This window comes from Patella vulgata, chromosome 8, assembly GCF_932274485.2.
Source record: "Patella vulgata chromosome 8, xgPatVulg1.2, whole genome shotgun sequence".
NCBI classification, from domain to species: domain Eukaryota; kingdom Metazoa; phylum Mollusca; class Gastropoda; family Patellidae; genus Patella; species Patella vulgata.
Genome location: NC_065886.2, coordinates 49,437,911 through 49,455,137, shown reverse-complemented (window position 1 = coordinate 49,455,137; position 17,227 = coordinate 49,437,911). Strand labels below are relative to the sequence as shown.

The following is a 17,227-nucleotide window of genomic DNA, read 5'->3' as shown; positions in this document are numbered from 1 at the left end:
GCTGGAGGGGCTCACCTTGCACCCCCCCCCCCCCCCCTAGAATCTACAAAGTGATGTTTTTCTGGAAGGTTATTATGTATATTTAAATATTTTATATGTTACCACGCGAAAAATTGGATCTCACTAACTTTTCTAGGTAGTTTATATGTAACTGTCACCACAAAGCATGCGCAAAAAAAATTGGGATAGGGGAAATTAAAATGACCATAGCTCCAAGTAGAATAGGTGTATAATAATGGTTGACCCCTCAAAATGTGTCTTTGGGTTCCCTTTACACCTTGTCTTTGGTTTTATGCAAATGAGATTACTTAGCAGGTCACCAGAGGTCAAAAGGTCACCGATTTCGGAGGTTGCTTGAAATTGGGCACTACTTTGTGAATCCCACTAAAAACAGATGATAACATGCAATTTTCTCATTATAATACTTGGAATTCTTTATTATAGATAGGATTTGAGAATTAAAAATCACCCATGCTTAATTATTTTTGTACAAAATCATTTTGAGACAAAGAGAAAAAAGGCTTATTTACGAAGTCACCAAAACTACTGCTTATCAGTACAATATTCTCTAAAACTGCCCCAACAAAGTTTTTGTTCACCAATTCTGAAGTGTGACCACTCAGAATTTTTGTATTGAAGCCCTCTGAGTAAGATTGTGCTGCCATCTATCAGGCCTTTCCATAAACTGAGTCAGTAGGCCTACTAATTTAAAAGAATTGCCATGTAGATGTGATGTATGATAGATTTTATCCGGGATTCTCGCCAATATGTAAATAATTTTCTGGCACATTCATATTTACTTAGCTTACAAAACGATCAAAGTTGGGTCGTACTAAACTTTATTACCGTGATTACGGGGGAGGGGGGGTATTCAAGGTAAAAATACGCATCTTAATACCATATTCCAAGTATGATATTACATATCACTGAAAGGCACGTTCATTGCTCTTTTCAAATATGTAAATAATTTTCTGGCACATTCATATTTACTTAGCTTACAGAACGATCAAAGTTGGTGGTCCTAAACTCTATTACCGTGATTACGGGGGATTGGGGAGGGTATTCAAGGTAAAAATACGTGTCTTAATACCAAATTCCAGATATGATATTACATGTCACCGAAAGTCACGTTCATTGCTCTTTTCAAATATGTAAATAATTTTCTGGCACATTCATATTTACTTACATTACAGAATGATCAAAGTTGGGAGGTACTAAACTCTATTACTATGATTATGGAGGGGGTAGGGGTATTCAGTGTCAAAATACGTGTCTTAATACCGAATTCCAGATATGATGTTACATATCACTGAAAAGCACGTCCATTGCTCTTTTCAAATATGTAAATAATTTTCTGGCACATTTATATTTACTTAGCTTACAGAACAATCAAAGTTGGGTGGTCCTAAACTCTATTGCCGTGATTACGGGGGAGGGGGGAGGGTATTCAAGGTAAAAATATGTGTCTTAATACCAAATTCCAGATATGATATTACATATCACTGAAAGGCACGTTCATTGCTCTTTTCAAATATGTAAATATCACATCTGGAATTTGGCATTAAGACACATATTTTTACCTTGAATATCCCCCCCCCCTCCGCAGTAATCACGGTAATAGAGTTTAGGACCACCCAACTTTGATCGTTCTGTAAGCTAAGTAAATATGAATGTGCCAGAAAATTATTTACATATTTGAAAACAGCAATGAACGTGCTTTTCAGTGATATGTAATATCATATCTGGAATTCGGTATTAAGACACGTATTTTGACACTGAATACCCCTACCCCCTCCATAATCATAGTAATAGAGTTTAGTACCTCCCAACTTTGATCATTCTGTAAGGTAAGTAAATATGAATGTGCCAGAAAATTATTTACATATTTGAAAAGAGCAATGAACGTGCCTTTCAGTGATATGTAATATCATATCTGGAATTTGGTATTAAGACACGTATTTTTAACTTAAATACCCTCCCCCCTCCCCGTAATCACGGTAATAGAGTTTAGGACCACCCAACTTTGATCGTTCTGTAAGCTAAGTAAATATGAATGTGCCAGAAAATTATTTACATATTTGAAAAGAACAATGAACGTGCTTTTCAGTGATATGTAACATCATATCTGGAATTCGGTATTAAGACACGTATTTTGACACTGAATACCCCTACCCCCTCCATAATCATAGTAATAGAGTTTAGTACCTCCCAACTTTGATCATTCTGTAATGTAAGTAAATATGAATGTGCCAGAAAATTATTTACATATTTGAAAAGAGCAATGAATGTGCCTTTCAGTGATATGTAATATCATATCTGGAAATGGTATTAAGACACGTATTTTTACCTTGAATACCCTCCCCCCCTCCCCCGTAATCACGGTAATAGAGTTTAGGACCACCCAACTTTGATCGTTCTGTAAGCTAAGTAAATATGAATGTGCCAGAAAAATACTTACATATTTGAAAAGAGCAATGAACCTGCCTTTTAGTGATATGTAATATCATATCTAGAATTTGGTATTAAGACACATATTTTTACCTTGAATACCCCCCCCCCCCCCTCCCCCATAATCACGGTAATAAAGTTTAGTACGACCCAACTTTGATCGTTTTGTAAGCTAAGTAAATATGAATGTGCCAGAAAATTATTTACATATTGGCGAGAATCCTGGATAAAATCTATCATACATCACATCTACATGGCAATTCTTTTAAATTAGTAGGCCTACTGAGTACTGACTCAGTTTATGGAAAGGCCTGATAGATGGCAGCACAATCTTACTCAGAGGGCTTCAATACAAAAATTCTGAGTGGTCACACTTTAGAATTGGTGAACAAAAACTTAGTTGGGGCAGTTTTAGAGAATATTGTACTGACAAGCAGTAGTTTTGGTGACTTCGTAAATAATCCCTTTTTCTCTTTGTCTTAAAATGATTTTGTACTAAAATAATTAAGCATGGGTGATTTGTAATTGTCAAATCCTATCTATAATAAAGAATTCCAAGTATTATAATGAGAAAATTGCATGTTATCACCTGTTTTTAGTGTGATTCACAAAGTAGTGCCCAATTTAAAGCAACCTCCGAAATCGGTGACCTTTTGACCTCTGGTGACCTACTAAGTAATCTCATTTGCATAAAACCAAGTGCAAAGTGTAAAGGGAACCCAAAGACACATTTTGAGGGGTCAACCATTGTTATACACCTATTCTACTTGGAGCTATGGTCATTTTCATTTCCCCTATCCCATTTTTTTTTCGCACGCTTTGTGGTGACAGTTACATATAAACTACCTAGAAAAGTTAGTGAGACCCAATTTTTCGCGTGGTAACATATAAAATATTTAAATATACATAATAACCTTCCAGAAAAACATCACTTTGTAGATTCTAGGGGGGAGTGCAAGGTGAGCCCCTCCAGCCCATGGACTATTAGTCCTTTCAGTTGCAGGTACTTGATGACTGCCCTATAGCCAGTTTTGTCCATTTCTGGTGATTTCAGGGGGTAGGTTCACAAGACGGTCTGGTATAAAGACAATAATAACACTACAGTTGCAGTTCTTATGTCTATGATTCATTCAATGATTGTAATTGTTAGTGGCTAAAGTTTGTTTCAATCCAACTGATGTATCCTTTTCAGGCTTACAACTTTTCAGCCAACCGTGCTAATGATTATAACATAGTATTTACTTATATTGGTTTTATTTAATAGCAGTGAGAAGAATAAAGAAACTCATAGTTTTTATTATGACTGTATGAAGTTTTTATATAGCAGTCCAATAGAAGATACAAGGAAACTACATTCCTGTTTGATTAATTCTTTATTAAAACATATATTTGTTGATACAACACTTGATAGGTAAATAATATTTATTATAAATAAATATATTATAATAATGTATGAAACATACTACGTGTTATCTATTTGGGTTTGATTATGATAATGTCTTGCATTAAAAAATATTCTTATTGGCCTTCTTCTCGGCCACTTTTATGATATTATATTATATATTATATAGTAATAATGATACATGTTATTTTAACAGTCCTAAAAAGAAGAAAGCAACTGCTGCATTGATAGGAAGTGAACAGAAAATAGAATGGCACAAAACAATGGAAAGGTAATGCATATTATTAGTTGAGTTGTCTTACTGTCAAGTCTTTTTTTTCTAAATGTTTTGCCTCGCTTCGTACACTAGCCTAGATCTCAAATTTCCGGAGGTATGACGTCAACGCTTACAACGCCATTTAAAAATGTAATCAGTCAATGAAATCCTGTTTTAAATCCAAGCCGAATTCAAGCCATCCGTGGGTCTACAGAGTTGATTTTGTGCTTGTTGTGTAAATAAAGATCTAATTTATAATTTCTATGACATCTGAAGCCTAAATAAAGACTTGCAATAATCTGATTTAGCTCTTGCATAATGTATGTTTAAGTCTTTAGGTTTTCTAGTCAGCAGAATTACATAAAGTCTCATGTCGTTAGATTGCAAATACTAAAAAGCCCTTGGCAAGTTAGAATTTAAAGACGGTTCTAATGTTACCGTTTGCTGGTCTTCAAACAACATTGTTGATTGAAGTTTAAAATGCATTTCATTTTACTTTTGTTCTCATCTAATGTTTATTAATAATAGAATATTATATTTTGTGCATGTAAAGTAATTTAGTTTTGTATAATTGCAGAGAAACATTAAGTTGTTTAACCTGTATTGTAACAACTGTATTAAAGAGACTGAACAGTGATACAATAGATCAACATTTACCTATTGAAATACTCTATAAAACATCACAGGTAAATATATATTATACAATTACCTATTGATATACTCTCTATAACAGCACAGGTAAATTATATTTATACATTTCGAATGAAATTTTGTTGACCGGGAAATGATCCTGACAAACAGATTCATTCAAAATTGTGGTGCACTTTCTTGCAATTATGTATATGTAGACATGGGGCGTGTTTCACTGCTTGTATTATTTCTCCAGTGATAATGATAAAATAATGATAATCTAAGACACTTTACAAACCTTAAACAGGGAATTTATATTTATGATTAAAAACTTAGTTGCTCATGTTTTATGTAGAGTAACACAAATACTAATATATATCTATAAAACACATATCTACACACTATAACACAATTTAATATCTTTTTGTGTTAAGAGTAAATTGTTAAATTGAAATTGTAATATATATAATACATTTATTTGAAGGTGTTGAAGGCATTACCAATATCCTCGTTTAAAGAAGCTGAGAAATTACGTACTATATATGTGTGTATTCTAATCATCAACTTTCTTGAGAAAAAACTTACTAATTGTAAGAAAAATATAAAACAATTAAAAACTGGTATGAAAAGAAAGAGTGATGTAAAGAAAGAAGATAATGAATCTATTGAACATCTATTATGTGATTATATGTGTATATTAAGTATTTTATTCGAGAGTTGTAATCGTGTAGCTGTATTTCAACTATTATCACCAACTCCTTACTTCATCTGGTTAATACAGTTATATACACATTGTTTTAAACAGGTAAGTTGGACTATTCTCATTTATTAAATAGCAGAATCTGTTCTATATTCATGTTAAATAGCAGAATCTGTTCTATATTCATGTTAAATAGTAGAATCTGTTCTATATTCATGTTACCTGAGTTAGATGTGTAGTGAACATGATGGTTTATTAGTATTGGACAGATTATCATATTACTTCTACTTGGATTAGTTTAGACCATCTTTATAATGTTATCATCACCTGTGTTCAGTCTTTTGCCTTGGATGATAAACCATTGATTGATTGTTCACATAAATCCTTCCTGAAACTGTTCACAAAAAAACTCTTCTCTAGAACTTCCGTCTTTTATCTGTGAGATTGAGATGAATGTTTATTCAGATCTGTTCAAATGAAGTTGAGACTTACTGACTTTTGTAGTTGTTCATATGAACAAGCCATTTAATTGTCATAAACATAAAAAATTATGTTACTTATGATTAATATATCGAAAAATAAATGTTTTGTATTGTAGGATAAAGATACAATGTTTTATATTATAGGATAAAGATATAATGTTTTATATTGTAGGATAAAAATACAATGTTTTATATTGTAGGATAAAGATATAATGTTTTTTATTATAGGATAAAGATACAGTGTTTTATATTATAGGATAAAGATATAATGTTTTATATTGTAGGATAAAGATACAATGTTTTATATTGTAGGATAAATAATTAAAGTATAAGATACAGTGTTTTCTATTATAGGATAAAGATATAATGTTTTATATTATAGGATAAAGATACAATGTTTTATATTATAGGATAAAGATATAATGTTTTATATTATAGGATAAAGATACAATGTTTTATATTATAGGATAAAGAATTAAAGTATAAGATGCAGTGTTTAGTTGATATGAGTTGTTATGCTGTATTAGTTAATGTAGATGTATTATTAACTATGGGAGAATATATTAAGCAGGTAGGAGTATAAATATTTGATTAACAGAGGAAACATATTAACAAGGCATTTCAAATTTTTGTAGCCATGGTATATTTGAAATTGACTTCAATTTTTGGAGTACATGACTGACAAAACTTGTATATAAAAGAGGACAGAATTTACTGTTAATTTGATTGCAAATTTCTCACATTGAACAATATTGAATGATCATTTTCAAGGATGGGCTAATGTCATAAAATAATTATGAAAATAATACAACTGCAATGCTTCAACATGCTGTTATTGGGACAATTTTTATTCATTACAATTAAAAGTTTTAAAGATATTTAAGACTTGTGATAGCTTTGAATTTTTTTTGCAGTTGGTGACAAGTATTGAAGATTTACCATTATCTGATGATAGTCAGGAAGCTAAGATATATATATTAGCCTCATTAGTTAAAGAACTCACATCAGTAAGTATGTTCTAATAAAAAATGTGGGTTGGATGTCTGAATAGTTTAACACATGAACATAGATCATAAGGTCTGTTATTGAGTCATGTGACATGGTTTCAATTCCCCACTTGTACGTGACAAGGAGTATGGTCACCTGTCGAACCTTGTGGATTTCTCCTGGTCCTCCAGTTTCCTCCCACTATAAGAACCCTGTGTGCAAGCAAATTATACAAAATGACCTAGTTTGTGTCAAGTGAACGTTGAACCCCATTTATCTCTCTCAAATAAAAAAAAACATTGTCTGAGCACTGACAGTAATTTTTTTCACCAGATCAAATGCATGGATCACAAATATACTTAGATATTGTGTTATAAACCAATTTTTATTAGTTAGTGAATATTGTTTAAGGACAAAGTAGGGAGAAATGAAGGAGACTAGATTGTGAGTGTTTTGACAGAGTTTGATGATGAACATTCTCTGCTTAGGCTAAACAGCTAAACAGAGATCAAGAATTTCATTTGGAACACAATTACTTTGATTCTTATTGCATGAATGATGAAACCCTTCACAAAGTTCAGCTCAGTTCTATTTGGACACAATAACCTTGATTCTAATTGAGTGGTTGTGATGAAACTTGGTGTATAGTTTCATCACATCAATGCCTTAGGCTTAACTAAGTTCCATGATGAACATTTTCTGCTGAGATTAAGCAGATTTTAGCAATTTGGTTTTTCGATGATTTGGAACACCATAGCTCTGATTCTAAATGAGTGAAAGTGACCAAATCCAATGAGTTGTTTGTTGTTATTGTGAAGTAATAATATTATATATTTATATTACAGCATTATGAAAGTGAGTTTGTTAGAGATGATGTTAGTTTAAAATGTAAGGAGTATATTAAAACTATTAGTGATACAGTAATATCAACATTAATACAACAAGATATAACAGTACATACAATCACACTAGTCACACGTATTATACACTTTAACTGTCTTACAGAACAAATCAAACATAATACACATTTAATACACAATATACAATTTATACTTCAAACAGTCTTACAAAGATTACACACTAAACAGGTATGTACAGTTTTATTTAATTTATTATCTATATTTTTAAAGATGCAATGCAAAAAAAAACCAAATAAGCATTTTCTTTATTTAAAGGCGCATTATAGGAGATTAGATAAAGAGTTGACAATTCTCGCTATAATAGTTAAAAAATAGATAACATAAAGAGAATATGCTGAAAATATCTGTGAAATTGCTCCACTCTGAACCGAGATATTAGCGATTAAATTTTAGGCCTAGCCTTGATCATTATTACTTAAGTCAGTACGATAAATATCGCAGGATAGCGATGGCTTTAAGGGTTGATTATGGTCTTGATCAATTAATTAATGTCTAATTAATAATTGAGATAACATTTCAGGCCTAAAGAAAGACCTGCAGTGGGTGGATTTAGCTCTTGCATAATGTATATTTAAGTTTCTCAAAAATAAATTAAATTAGATTTTCTGACAAATCTCATGTTTAAATATTAATTACATTTATAATTTTGTCTTTCAGACCAAAGATGATCTGGATATATACCTGAAGTATTTATCTACATTATATATACATAGTACTTATCTATCTACTATACTCAACCAGCATACAACACTACAGGTGTGGCAAGCTATACTCTCACATTCTAAAACACAATCAGTACAAAACACAGCATCTACACCAACAATCAGCAAGTCTATACATAGTTTAATGGCTTTAGTTATACGTTCCTGTGATGAAGATAATTTTAAGAAGATTATAAACCAGATAGTACATGATGTTGTAAGTATCTATATAATGTTTTACTATTAGAGAAATGTGTTAATTGTATGTAGTATGTGATAGGAATGGAGTTAAGTGTCTCTTCAACTCAATGATTCAGTCATATTGTAACTGACATATGGTTATTGTTTTATGTCATCAAGTCTTTAATCTCAGACAATCGATTGTTATATTCTCTCTACATTCCACTACTGTATGTTTTATATTTTAGTGCGTACCATGTTGTCCAGGTGAAAATAAAATCCAGTCAGCTTTATTGATATGGAAGGAAATATTAACTTTATCATTAACACCTGTACAAGGATTAATTATATCAGATGTTACACCTACAGTAAGTTAATACTCCATATCAATACAGGAACTTCGAGAACTTTAGTTTTCTGATGTAAACCGATCTGTTTTATCAGAAACAATACAGTAATAATATTTGCCGATTTGTATACGCTCAACTTTGAAATGTAGTTGTATATTGTTGTCAACCTCATCCATCTGCCTATCATCCAAAATAATGACTCAAAATTTATATTCAGTATTTAAATTATGAGACAAAAAAGCATATTAATTTTCAAAGTTCTAGAAAAAAAGTTATGGCGCTTGATCACTTTGAAAAATTTGTTCATGAGACTAAGAAGCCAATTATTGAATTTCAATAACTTGTTTAATGAATGTAACCACTAAGGAGAACTGCAGGTCAATCAAATTTTAATTATTTCTGATAATTACTGAATGGGTTGTTAATCTTGATTAGTTTTTAATGTCTTGTAAATGTTCCATAACCTACTAAAAGATAGATATGGACATCCTTTGTTGACTGCTTGGCACGAAGCTTATGTGGTTATATGTTTCGTTGTCTGGTAACCTATCTTTAAATTTTCAAATGGTCAACATGATCCATGTGCAAATTATTGAAAAGTTAACAAAGACCTATGTTACATATAGTACAACCATAACTTTGATGCCTAGATTAGATAGCAGGAGAAAGTTTGTCTTCCTCGCTTTATTTGAGTATATTATTGTTCTTTTCTAGTTATTAATAAATTGTGGTAATTTATTACAAGACGTTATACATTTGGACTCGAGTGAATGTATCATCAATATAGTATTACCAGTTTTAACAACACAAGCATCCATGTTATCATATGGAAATGTAAGCTTTACTTTATAGAATATATATATTGTTGTAAATTGATTAATCCAAAATGATTTTCATCACATCTAGCCTATAACCTTTCTTGAAGAAATTTTACATCCTTTTTTTTTTAATATTTATTCAAATTTTATTTGGTAAAATGTAGATTTGGATTAGAATTAGATTTTGTGATTGAAAATTAGACCATATCTATCTTCGAGACACACTTAATATATTGTGTAATTTTTTGGTTTTCAGATGTTAATGAAACCTCACGTTGCTGTTCTGTGTCTTAATAGTTGTCATCTGGTTAATCTAGAATTAAGATATGAGTTAATAATCCCTGTTTTTAAAGGACTGGCTGATATTGTCTATTCTTTCTTTATTAACCATGGATCAACAGCAGTAGCGGTCATACCAACTATTATCAGTGTAACAAAATATATCCTTTCATAACAAACAAACAAGGTGAATGCCTTGACTGTCTTCAATGATGAGCATTTTCTGATTAAGGTAAGTACAGATACGCAGCTCGATTGGTTGATTATTTAGGACACAATAACTTTGCTTCAATTTGTTTATCTTTAACCTTGTTACTATTATATAAAGTGATAGCACAGTATGGTGATCAAGATAGATTAACAACATATACAGATTATAAAGAAGATATCTGTGTTTGTGCTAATCTTATAACCAGGTAAGGACAGGTAAATTTAAAGCCCAAACATCATAGGATATGAGAATAAAATACAATTATAGAGTCTAAATAATTCCATCATTTCAGTCTTCAGTCTTCAATGATGACCATTTTGGATTTACGTATTTTGGTTTGCATTGATTTCTTGCTACCATCTGTGTTTATAAAATGATAATAATTCTTAAAACGTTTGTACAGACTAGGCCATGTGCTTGTTACCAGATTACTCTAGTGAGCTGTATAAAATAGTATATGAATATAATGACCTTGGCAAATATTCTGTGTGCTTTTTCAATTATAGAAAACTAAGATTGGATTTTAAATTACAGATTGACAATAAAAAAATTGTTTATTTTGACAGATTGTGTAATTTATATAGTAAAGAGAAAGTAGGATTTGGTAAAGTAGCTATGTATGTGGTGGTTGATTATTGTACAGAAGTACAGAAAGTAACATTATTACCAGTAGTTAAGGTAACATATCGATCTGTTGTGGTACTCCATCACAATTAATTAAAAACAGGTGGTTGTGATAAAACAGATTTTCAAATTGATGCCTTCACACTTTTCAGCAGATCTCAGTTACCGGTTTTAACCATATCTAATTTTAAAACAATGATCCTATTATTGTCAAATATATAACCAATCTACTGGTTTAATACAGTTATCTTGAACTTAATGATGATTGGTTGCTACTTTCAAATCATCTGTTCTTAGAGATTTAAATTTATTGAGAATGTGTTTTGTTTTCGTGCAGATAAGAGTTATTTCGATTCTTGCTTTTCTGATTTTTGGTTAGGTCTAAAAGCTAAGGTCCATTGCAAATTTTGTAATAGGTCACAAGATGTAATTAGGGTTAGAATCATGTGCCCTAACCCTATTTACATCTTGTGACCTATGACGAAATTTGCAATGGACCTATATTAGTTTTTGGCCATTAGCATGATTTCTTGAGATAAAAATTGTGTAATGTGTCAGTGGGTCTAATCTTGTGACTTAGCTATTGACTGTTGAATGAGAAATAAGAATGCTGTTAACATGATCAATCCCCGGGCGGGTAGTAAATGATCCTATAAATATTTCTGAAAGTCTTCCATTGATGAATGAAAATTCCTTTTCTCTTTTCAGAAAGCTCTAGTACCCAGTATTTATCATCTACTAGATATTTGTGATGACCATCGAATAAAACAATTACAAGCTATTCTACCACAAGGTGTTAAAGATGTCTTTCTAATGTTATATAACGATTATGTTAAATATCATAAATACACTGGTAAATCATAAACAATAAACATCCTTTATAATGTTAAATAATTTATTGTTTATTGCAAATTGATTGGGCTGGGAGGAAATTATATTACAATAGTTTTTGTATCAACTGTTGGTTGAATAGTTTAATAGATACATCTATTTTTGTTAAACGTTCAAATATAGGGCAGGGGCTAAGTGAGAGGGACGTAATGATGCACTTTGCGTCATGGTTTTGAGTTTTGCGCCCCCATGAATTTTTGTGCAACCTCGTAAATAGAAACCAGCGGGTGCCAGGCAAGATACGCCCACATTTTCGAGAGATGGATAGAGAACAAGCTAAAAAGAAAGTGATTTTTCCTACAATCAAGGGCCATAATTCAGGAAAGTACAATTCGATATGCGCAAATATCGACAGGAACCGAGATCTTTGTGTTATCAACTTACATTTCAAGTTTCAACAAAATTGGATAAAAATTGTGACCTCCATAGGATCCACAACCTTGATATACCATATTTTTACGCTATTTGAGAACGAAGGGCGGCCATTTTGTCTGTCAGATTTGGGCCGATTTTTACGAAATTCGAAGTCAGTCATCCTTATGGTGTAACTGTGATATAATAATACGTTTTTTTAAATCGGATAAAAATTATGACTTCTATAGGGTCCACAAGCTAAAAACGCGATTTTTCGTACAATCAGGGGCCATAATTCAGGAAGTTACATTCCAATCTGCGCGAATATCAAAAGGAACCGAGTGTAACGGTTATATAATAATACGTTTTTTTAATATCGGATAAAAATTATGACCTCTATAGGGTCCACTAGCTAAAAACTTGATTTTTCGTACAATCAGGGGCCATAATTCAGGAAGTAATGGTCCGATATGCGCGAATATCGAAAGGAACCGAGATCTTTGGGTTATAAACATACATTTCAAGTTTCAACAAAATCGGATAAAAATTGTGACCTCTATAGGGTCCACAACCTTGATATACCATATTTTTACGCTATTTGAGAACGAACGGCGGCCATTTTGTCTGTCAATTTTGGGCCGATTTTCATGAAATTCAAATTGTCCTTGGGGTGTAACGGTGATATAATAATACGGTTTTTATACGCCCACATTTTCATGTGGACGTATTATGCCGTCGCCCCTGTCCGTCCGGACGTCCGTCCGTCCACAATTGTTTGTGGACTCTCTTCAGGTCACAATTCTTATCCGATTTCGACGAAACTTGAAATATAGGTTTATCCCCAAAAGATCCCGGCTGCTTTCGATATTGGCATGTATCGGATCGAAACTTCATGGATTATGGCCCCTGTTTGTACAAAAAATCATGTTTTTAGCTTGTGGACCCTATAGAGGTCACAATTTTTATCCGATTTTGTTGAAACTTAAAATGTAAGTTTATAACCCAAAGATCTCAGTTCCTTTCGATATTTGCGCATATCGGACAGTAACTTCCTGAATTATGGCCCCTGATTGTACGAAAAATCACGTTTTTAGCTTGTGGACCCTATAGAAGTCATAATTTTTATCCGATTTAAAAAACCGTTCTATTATATCACCGCTACACCCTAAGGATGACAGTTCGAATTTCGTGAAAATCGGCCCAAAATTGACAGACAAAATGGCCGCCGTTCGTTCCCAAATAGCGTAAGAATATGGTATATCAAGGTTGTGGACCTATAGGGGTCACAATTTTTATCTGATTGTGTTGAAACTTGAAATGTATGTTTATAACCCAAAGATCTCGGTTCCTTTCGATATTCGTGCATATCGGACCGTAACTTCCTGAATTATGGCCCCTGATTGTACGAAAAATCACGTTTTTAGCTTGTGGACCCTATAGAAGTCATAATTTTTATCCGATTTAAAAAACCGTTCTATTATATCACCGTTACACCCTAAGGATGACTGAGTTCAAATTTCGTGAAAATCGGCCCAAAATTGACAGACAAAATGGCTGCCATTCGTTCCCAAATAGCGTAAGAATATGGTATATCAAGGTTGGGGACCTTATAGGGGTCACAATTTTTATCCGATTTTGTTGAAACTTGAAATGTAAGTTTATAACCCAAAGATCTCGGTTCCTTTCGATATTCGTGCATATCGGACCGTAACTTCCTGAATTATGACCCCTGATTGTACGAAAAATCACGTTTTTAGCTTGTGGACCCTATAGAGGTCACAATTTTTATCCGATTTTGTTGAAACTTGAAATATAAGTTTATAACCCAAAGATCCTTTCAATATTTGCCCATATCGGACCGTAACTTCCTGAATTATGGCCCCTGATTGTACGAAAAATCATGTTTTTAGCTTGTGGACCCATTAGAGGTCATAATTTTTATCCGATTTAAAAAACCGTATTATTATATTACCGTTCCACCCTAAGGACAGTTGAGTTTGAATTTTGTGAAAATCGCCCCAAAATTGACAGACAAAATGGCCGCCGTTCGTTCTCAAATAGCGTAAAAATATGGTATATCAAGGTTGTGGACCCTATAGAGGTCACAATTTTTATCCGATTTTGTTGAAACTTGAAATGTAAGTTTATAACACAAAGATCCCAGTTCCTTTCGATATATGCGCATATCGAATTGTAATTTCCTGAATTATTGCCCTTGATTCTAGGAAAAATCATTTTCTTGTTAGCTTGTTCTCTATCCATCTCTCGAAAATGTGGGCGTATCCTGCCTGGCAGCCGCTGGTTTAAATCGGATAAAAATTATGACCTCTATAGGGTCTACAAGCTAAAAACGTGATTTTTCGTACAAACAGGGGCCATAATCCATAAAGTTTCGATCCGATACATGCCAATATCGAAAGCAGTCGAGATCTTTTGAAGATAAAACTATATATTTCAAGTTTCGTCAAAATCGGATAAGAATTGTGACCTGTAGAGGTTTCGTCAAAATTGGATAAGAATTGTGACCTGTAGAGTGTCCACAAACAATTGTGGACGGACAGACAGGGGCGACGACAATATACGTCCACATGAAAATGTGGGCGTATAAAAATCATGCTGTTTTCAACATTATAATCATAATCATAATGCTTAACCAGTATCAAACATATACCGTGGGTCATATTCCACACAGCCCAATATTACTCTCCCCCTTCCTTGCACACACACACACATATATAAATAATGTTTTTTTCCTCATGCAAAATCATGGGTCACCACTCACCACGCCCCTGATATTGGGGTCATCACCTGCATCTTCAGTATGTCCAAATTTTAGTGAATGCTCAAGCGAACCCAGTTTGTAAAAATCTGAGATGTGAACCTTGGATATTATAATTAAGAGTCCCCTGCCTTTACCACATGACTACCTGGCCCCAGATTATAAGGAAAAACACTATTTTAGTTCAAAATCTCCCTGTTCACGTGAATGCACATATAAGTTATATACGTCACATTTCCGTTCACATTTGTGGACACTCTAGAGGTTGTATTTTTGTCCCATTTTGATGAAACTTAAAACATGCTTATAACCCAAAGATCTCGGACGTGTTCGATTTTGGCACATATCGGACCATAACTTCCTGGATTATTGCCCGGATTTACATAAAATCGCGTTTTAAGCTGTGGACCCTCTAGAGGTCATAATTTTTACATTACCAAACTATAATGTCCTGGGCCCCGTTTCTCGAAATCTTAACTAAAGATAAAATCCAAATTTCAGTTGATACTTCAATTTTGATTGGCTAAGCACTAAAATCAATGTAATATTATCCAATCAAATTACTGAAATTTGGATTTTATCCAAGTTAAAATTTCGTGAAACTCGGACCAACATTCATTTTTAGCCTTTTCCAAAATTCTATCCAGATTATCATCCGTATCCTTATTGTCGTCAAACATTTTGGCCTTCCAACTCATGACGTAAAATGAAAGACTATAACCATCAAGACTGGTCGCAGTATATACATTCTTTTTGGTGTCTGCCTTTCGGGAAAAGCAGGGGACTATTCGTCCATGACATGATTTGGGACACAATAATCTCCCAATTGAGCTATAATATCCAAACTTGGTGTAGCAGTTTATTAGGTGAATGTCTTGATGGAGTTCCAAGATGAGCATTTGCTGCCAAGTGTAAGCAGAGATAAGTAATTTGATTGGTTGATGCTTTGGGACACGATATCTTTAGTTCAGTATAGATAATCAGTTCGTTTGCTCGATACTTTTGAAAAGGATAAATGTGCAATTAATTAACATGTGGAATTTCGGAGTGTGACATCAGCCTCACTTGTTTATTTTGAATAGTGCCTGTATGTATTATGACAGGCCCGGGATTTACAGAACATTGGATGCTTACTAAGTTACAGCTTCCCCCTCGAATACATTGATATTAATTGTTCATTTCTTGCAATGTCTTGTGTAGAATGGCTGTCCGCAGTTTTGCATGCTGTTCTCCTGCACATACTATTGGGACCCAGAATTTTTATAGCACACTGAACTGGGTTGTATATTGTCATCCCCCGTCCACAATTGCTCGTTGACGCCCTAGAGGTTAAAGTATGTGGCGAAGAATCCTGTTGATTGTCAAGTTATGATTATTACTGTCAGAGTTATGGCCCTTCATCAATTTGAAAAAAATTGTGGATTCTCTTTAAATTAAAACTGACTAAGTTTATACAGTAAGTGAAACGAATCGCCTATTGAATTCCAGCAATTTCTGTTAATTACTTTTAGAGTTATGGTCCTTGTTTGACTTTGTTGAACCATGTGAATGCTCTTTCTGACAAAAGTTATCTTCCTATCTGTATGAAATTATATGTTATTTAAATTAGTGAATCACAGAAGCTTATTGAATTTCAACAATTTCTATTATAGAGTTATGACCCTTGTTTCACAACAAAAGTTATCATCCCACTGTATGAAATTTATATGCATCATTAAATTAGTGAAACGAAGAAGCCCAATGAAATTCAGCGATTTCCGTCAGAGTTATGGCCCTTGTTTTACTTTCTTGAACCCTGCCTGGCAACCTATTCTAAATCAAAGTTAGTTTATTCACGAGAATTATCAAAGGTTGTTTTGTGTGCATGATATTCTCTCAAGTCTCTACTTCAGTCAGTAACAATGACTTCTTTCCTTTATTTACATTACTTCCTGATTCTTTAAATCTTTAGGACAGTTCAACCATAGCAAAGATTTCCATGACAAAATTATATTTGGAATGTATTTACTATTTAACCAGATCTATCATATATAATATGGGTGAATACCAACATTTTACTATAACCCCACTGAGTAGATTTGCAACCATTTCCAAACGGATGTATATTCTGAACTGAAACTTTCCAAAAAAAGGTATCTCAGCTATTTCATATTTTTTTAGGCTGGATGACAGACAGAACCATTAGTTGGCCTCATGAGCTAATTAAAATAACATC

At 32.9% G+C, this 17,227-nt stretch overlaps 1 protein-coding gene across 1 annotated transcript in view; it reads left to right on the top strand.

The window, feature by feature from the left end:
* LOC126829622 (unhealthy ribosome biogenesis protein 2 homolog) overlaps window positions 1-11,882 on the top strand; it is a 28,200-nt gene extending 16,318 nt beyond the window's left edge. Inside the window, exons 17-30 of the mRNA XM_050559574.1 lie at window positions 3,713-3,859; window positions 4,047-4,121; window positions 4,684-4,792; window positions 5,221-5,541; window positions 6,385-6,489; window positions 6,833-6,925; window positions 7,751-7,993; window positions 8,483-8,743; window positions 8,955-9,074; window positions 9,771-9,890; window positions 10,131-10,314; window positions 10,470-10,569; window positions 10,931-11,042; window positions 11,697-11,882. Of these exons, the coding sequence (XP_050415531.1) occupies window positions 3,713-3,859; window positions 4,047-4,121; window positions 4,684-4,792; window positions 5,221-5,541; window positions 6,385-6,489; window positions 6,833-6,925; window positions 7,751-7,993; window positions 8,483-8,743; window positions 8,955-9,074; window positions 9,771-9,890; window positions 10,131-10,314; window positions 10,470-10,569; window positions 10,931-11,042; window positions 11,697-11,852 (2,146 nt within the window). The 3' untranslated portion in view covers window positions 11,853-11,882. The remainder of the gene's footprint in view (window positions 1-3,712; window positions 3,860-4,046; window positions 4,122-4,683; window positions 4,793-5,220; window positions 5,542-6,384; window positions 6,490-6,832; window positions 6,926-7,750; window positions 7,994-8,482; window positions 8,744-8,954; window positions 9,075-9,770; window positions 9,891-10,130; window positions 10,315-10,469; window positions 10,570-10,930; window positions 11,043-11,696) is intronic.
* Window positions 11,883-17,227: the final 5,345 nt, after the last annotated feature.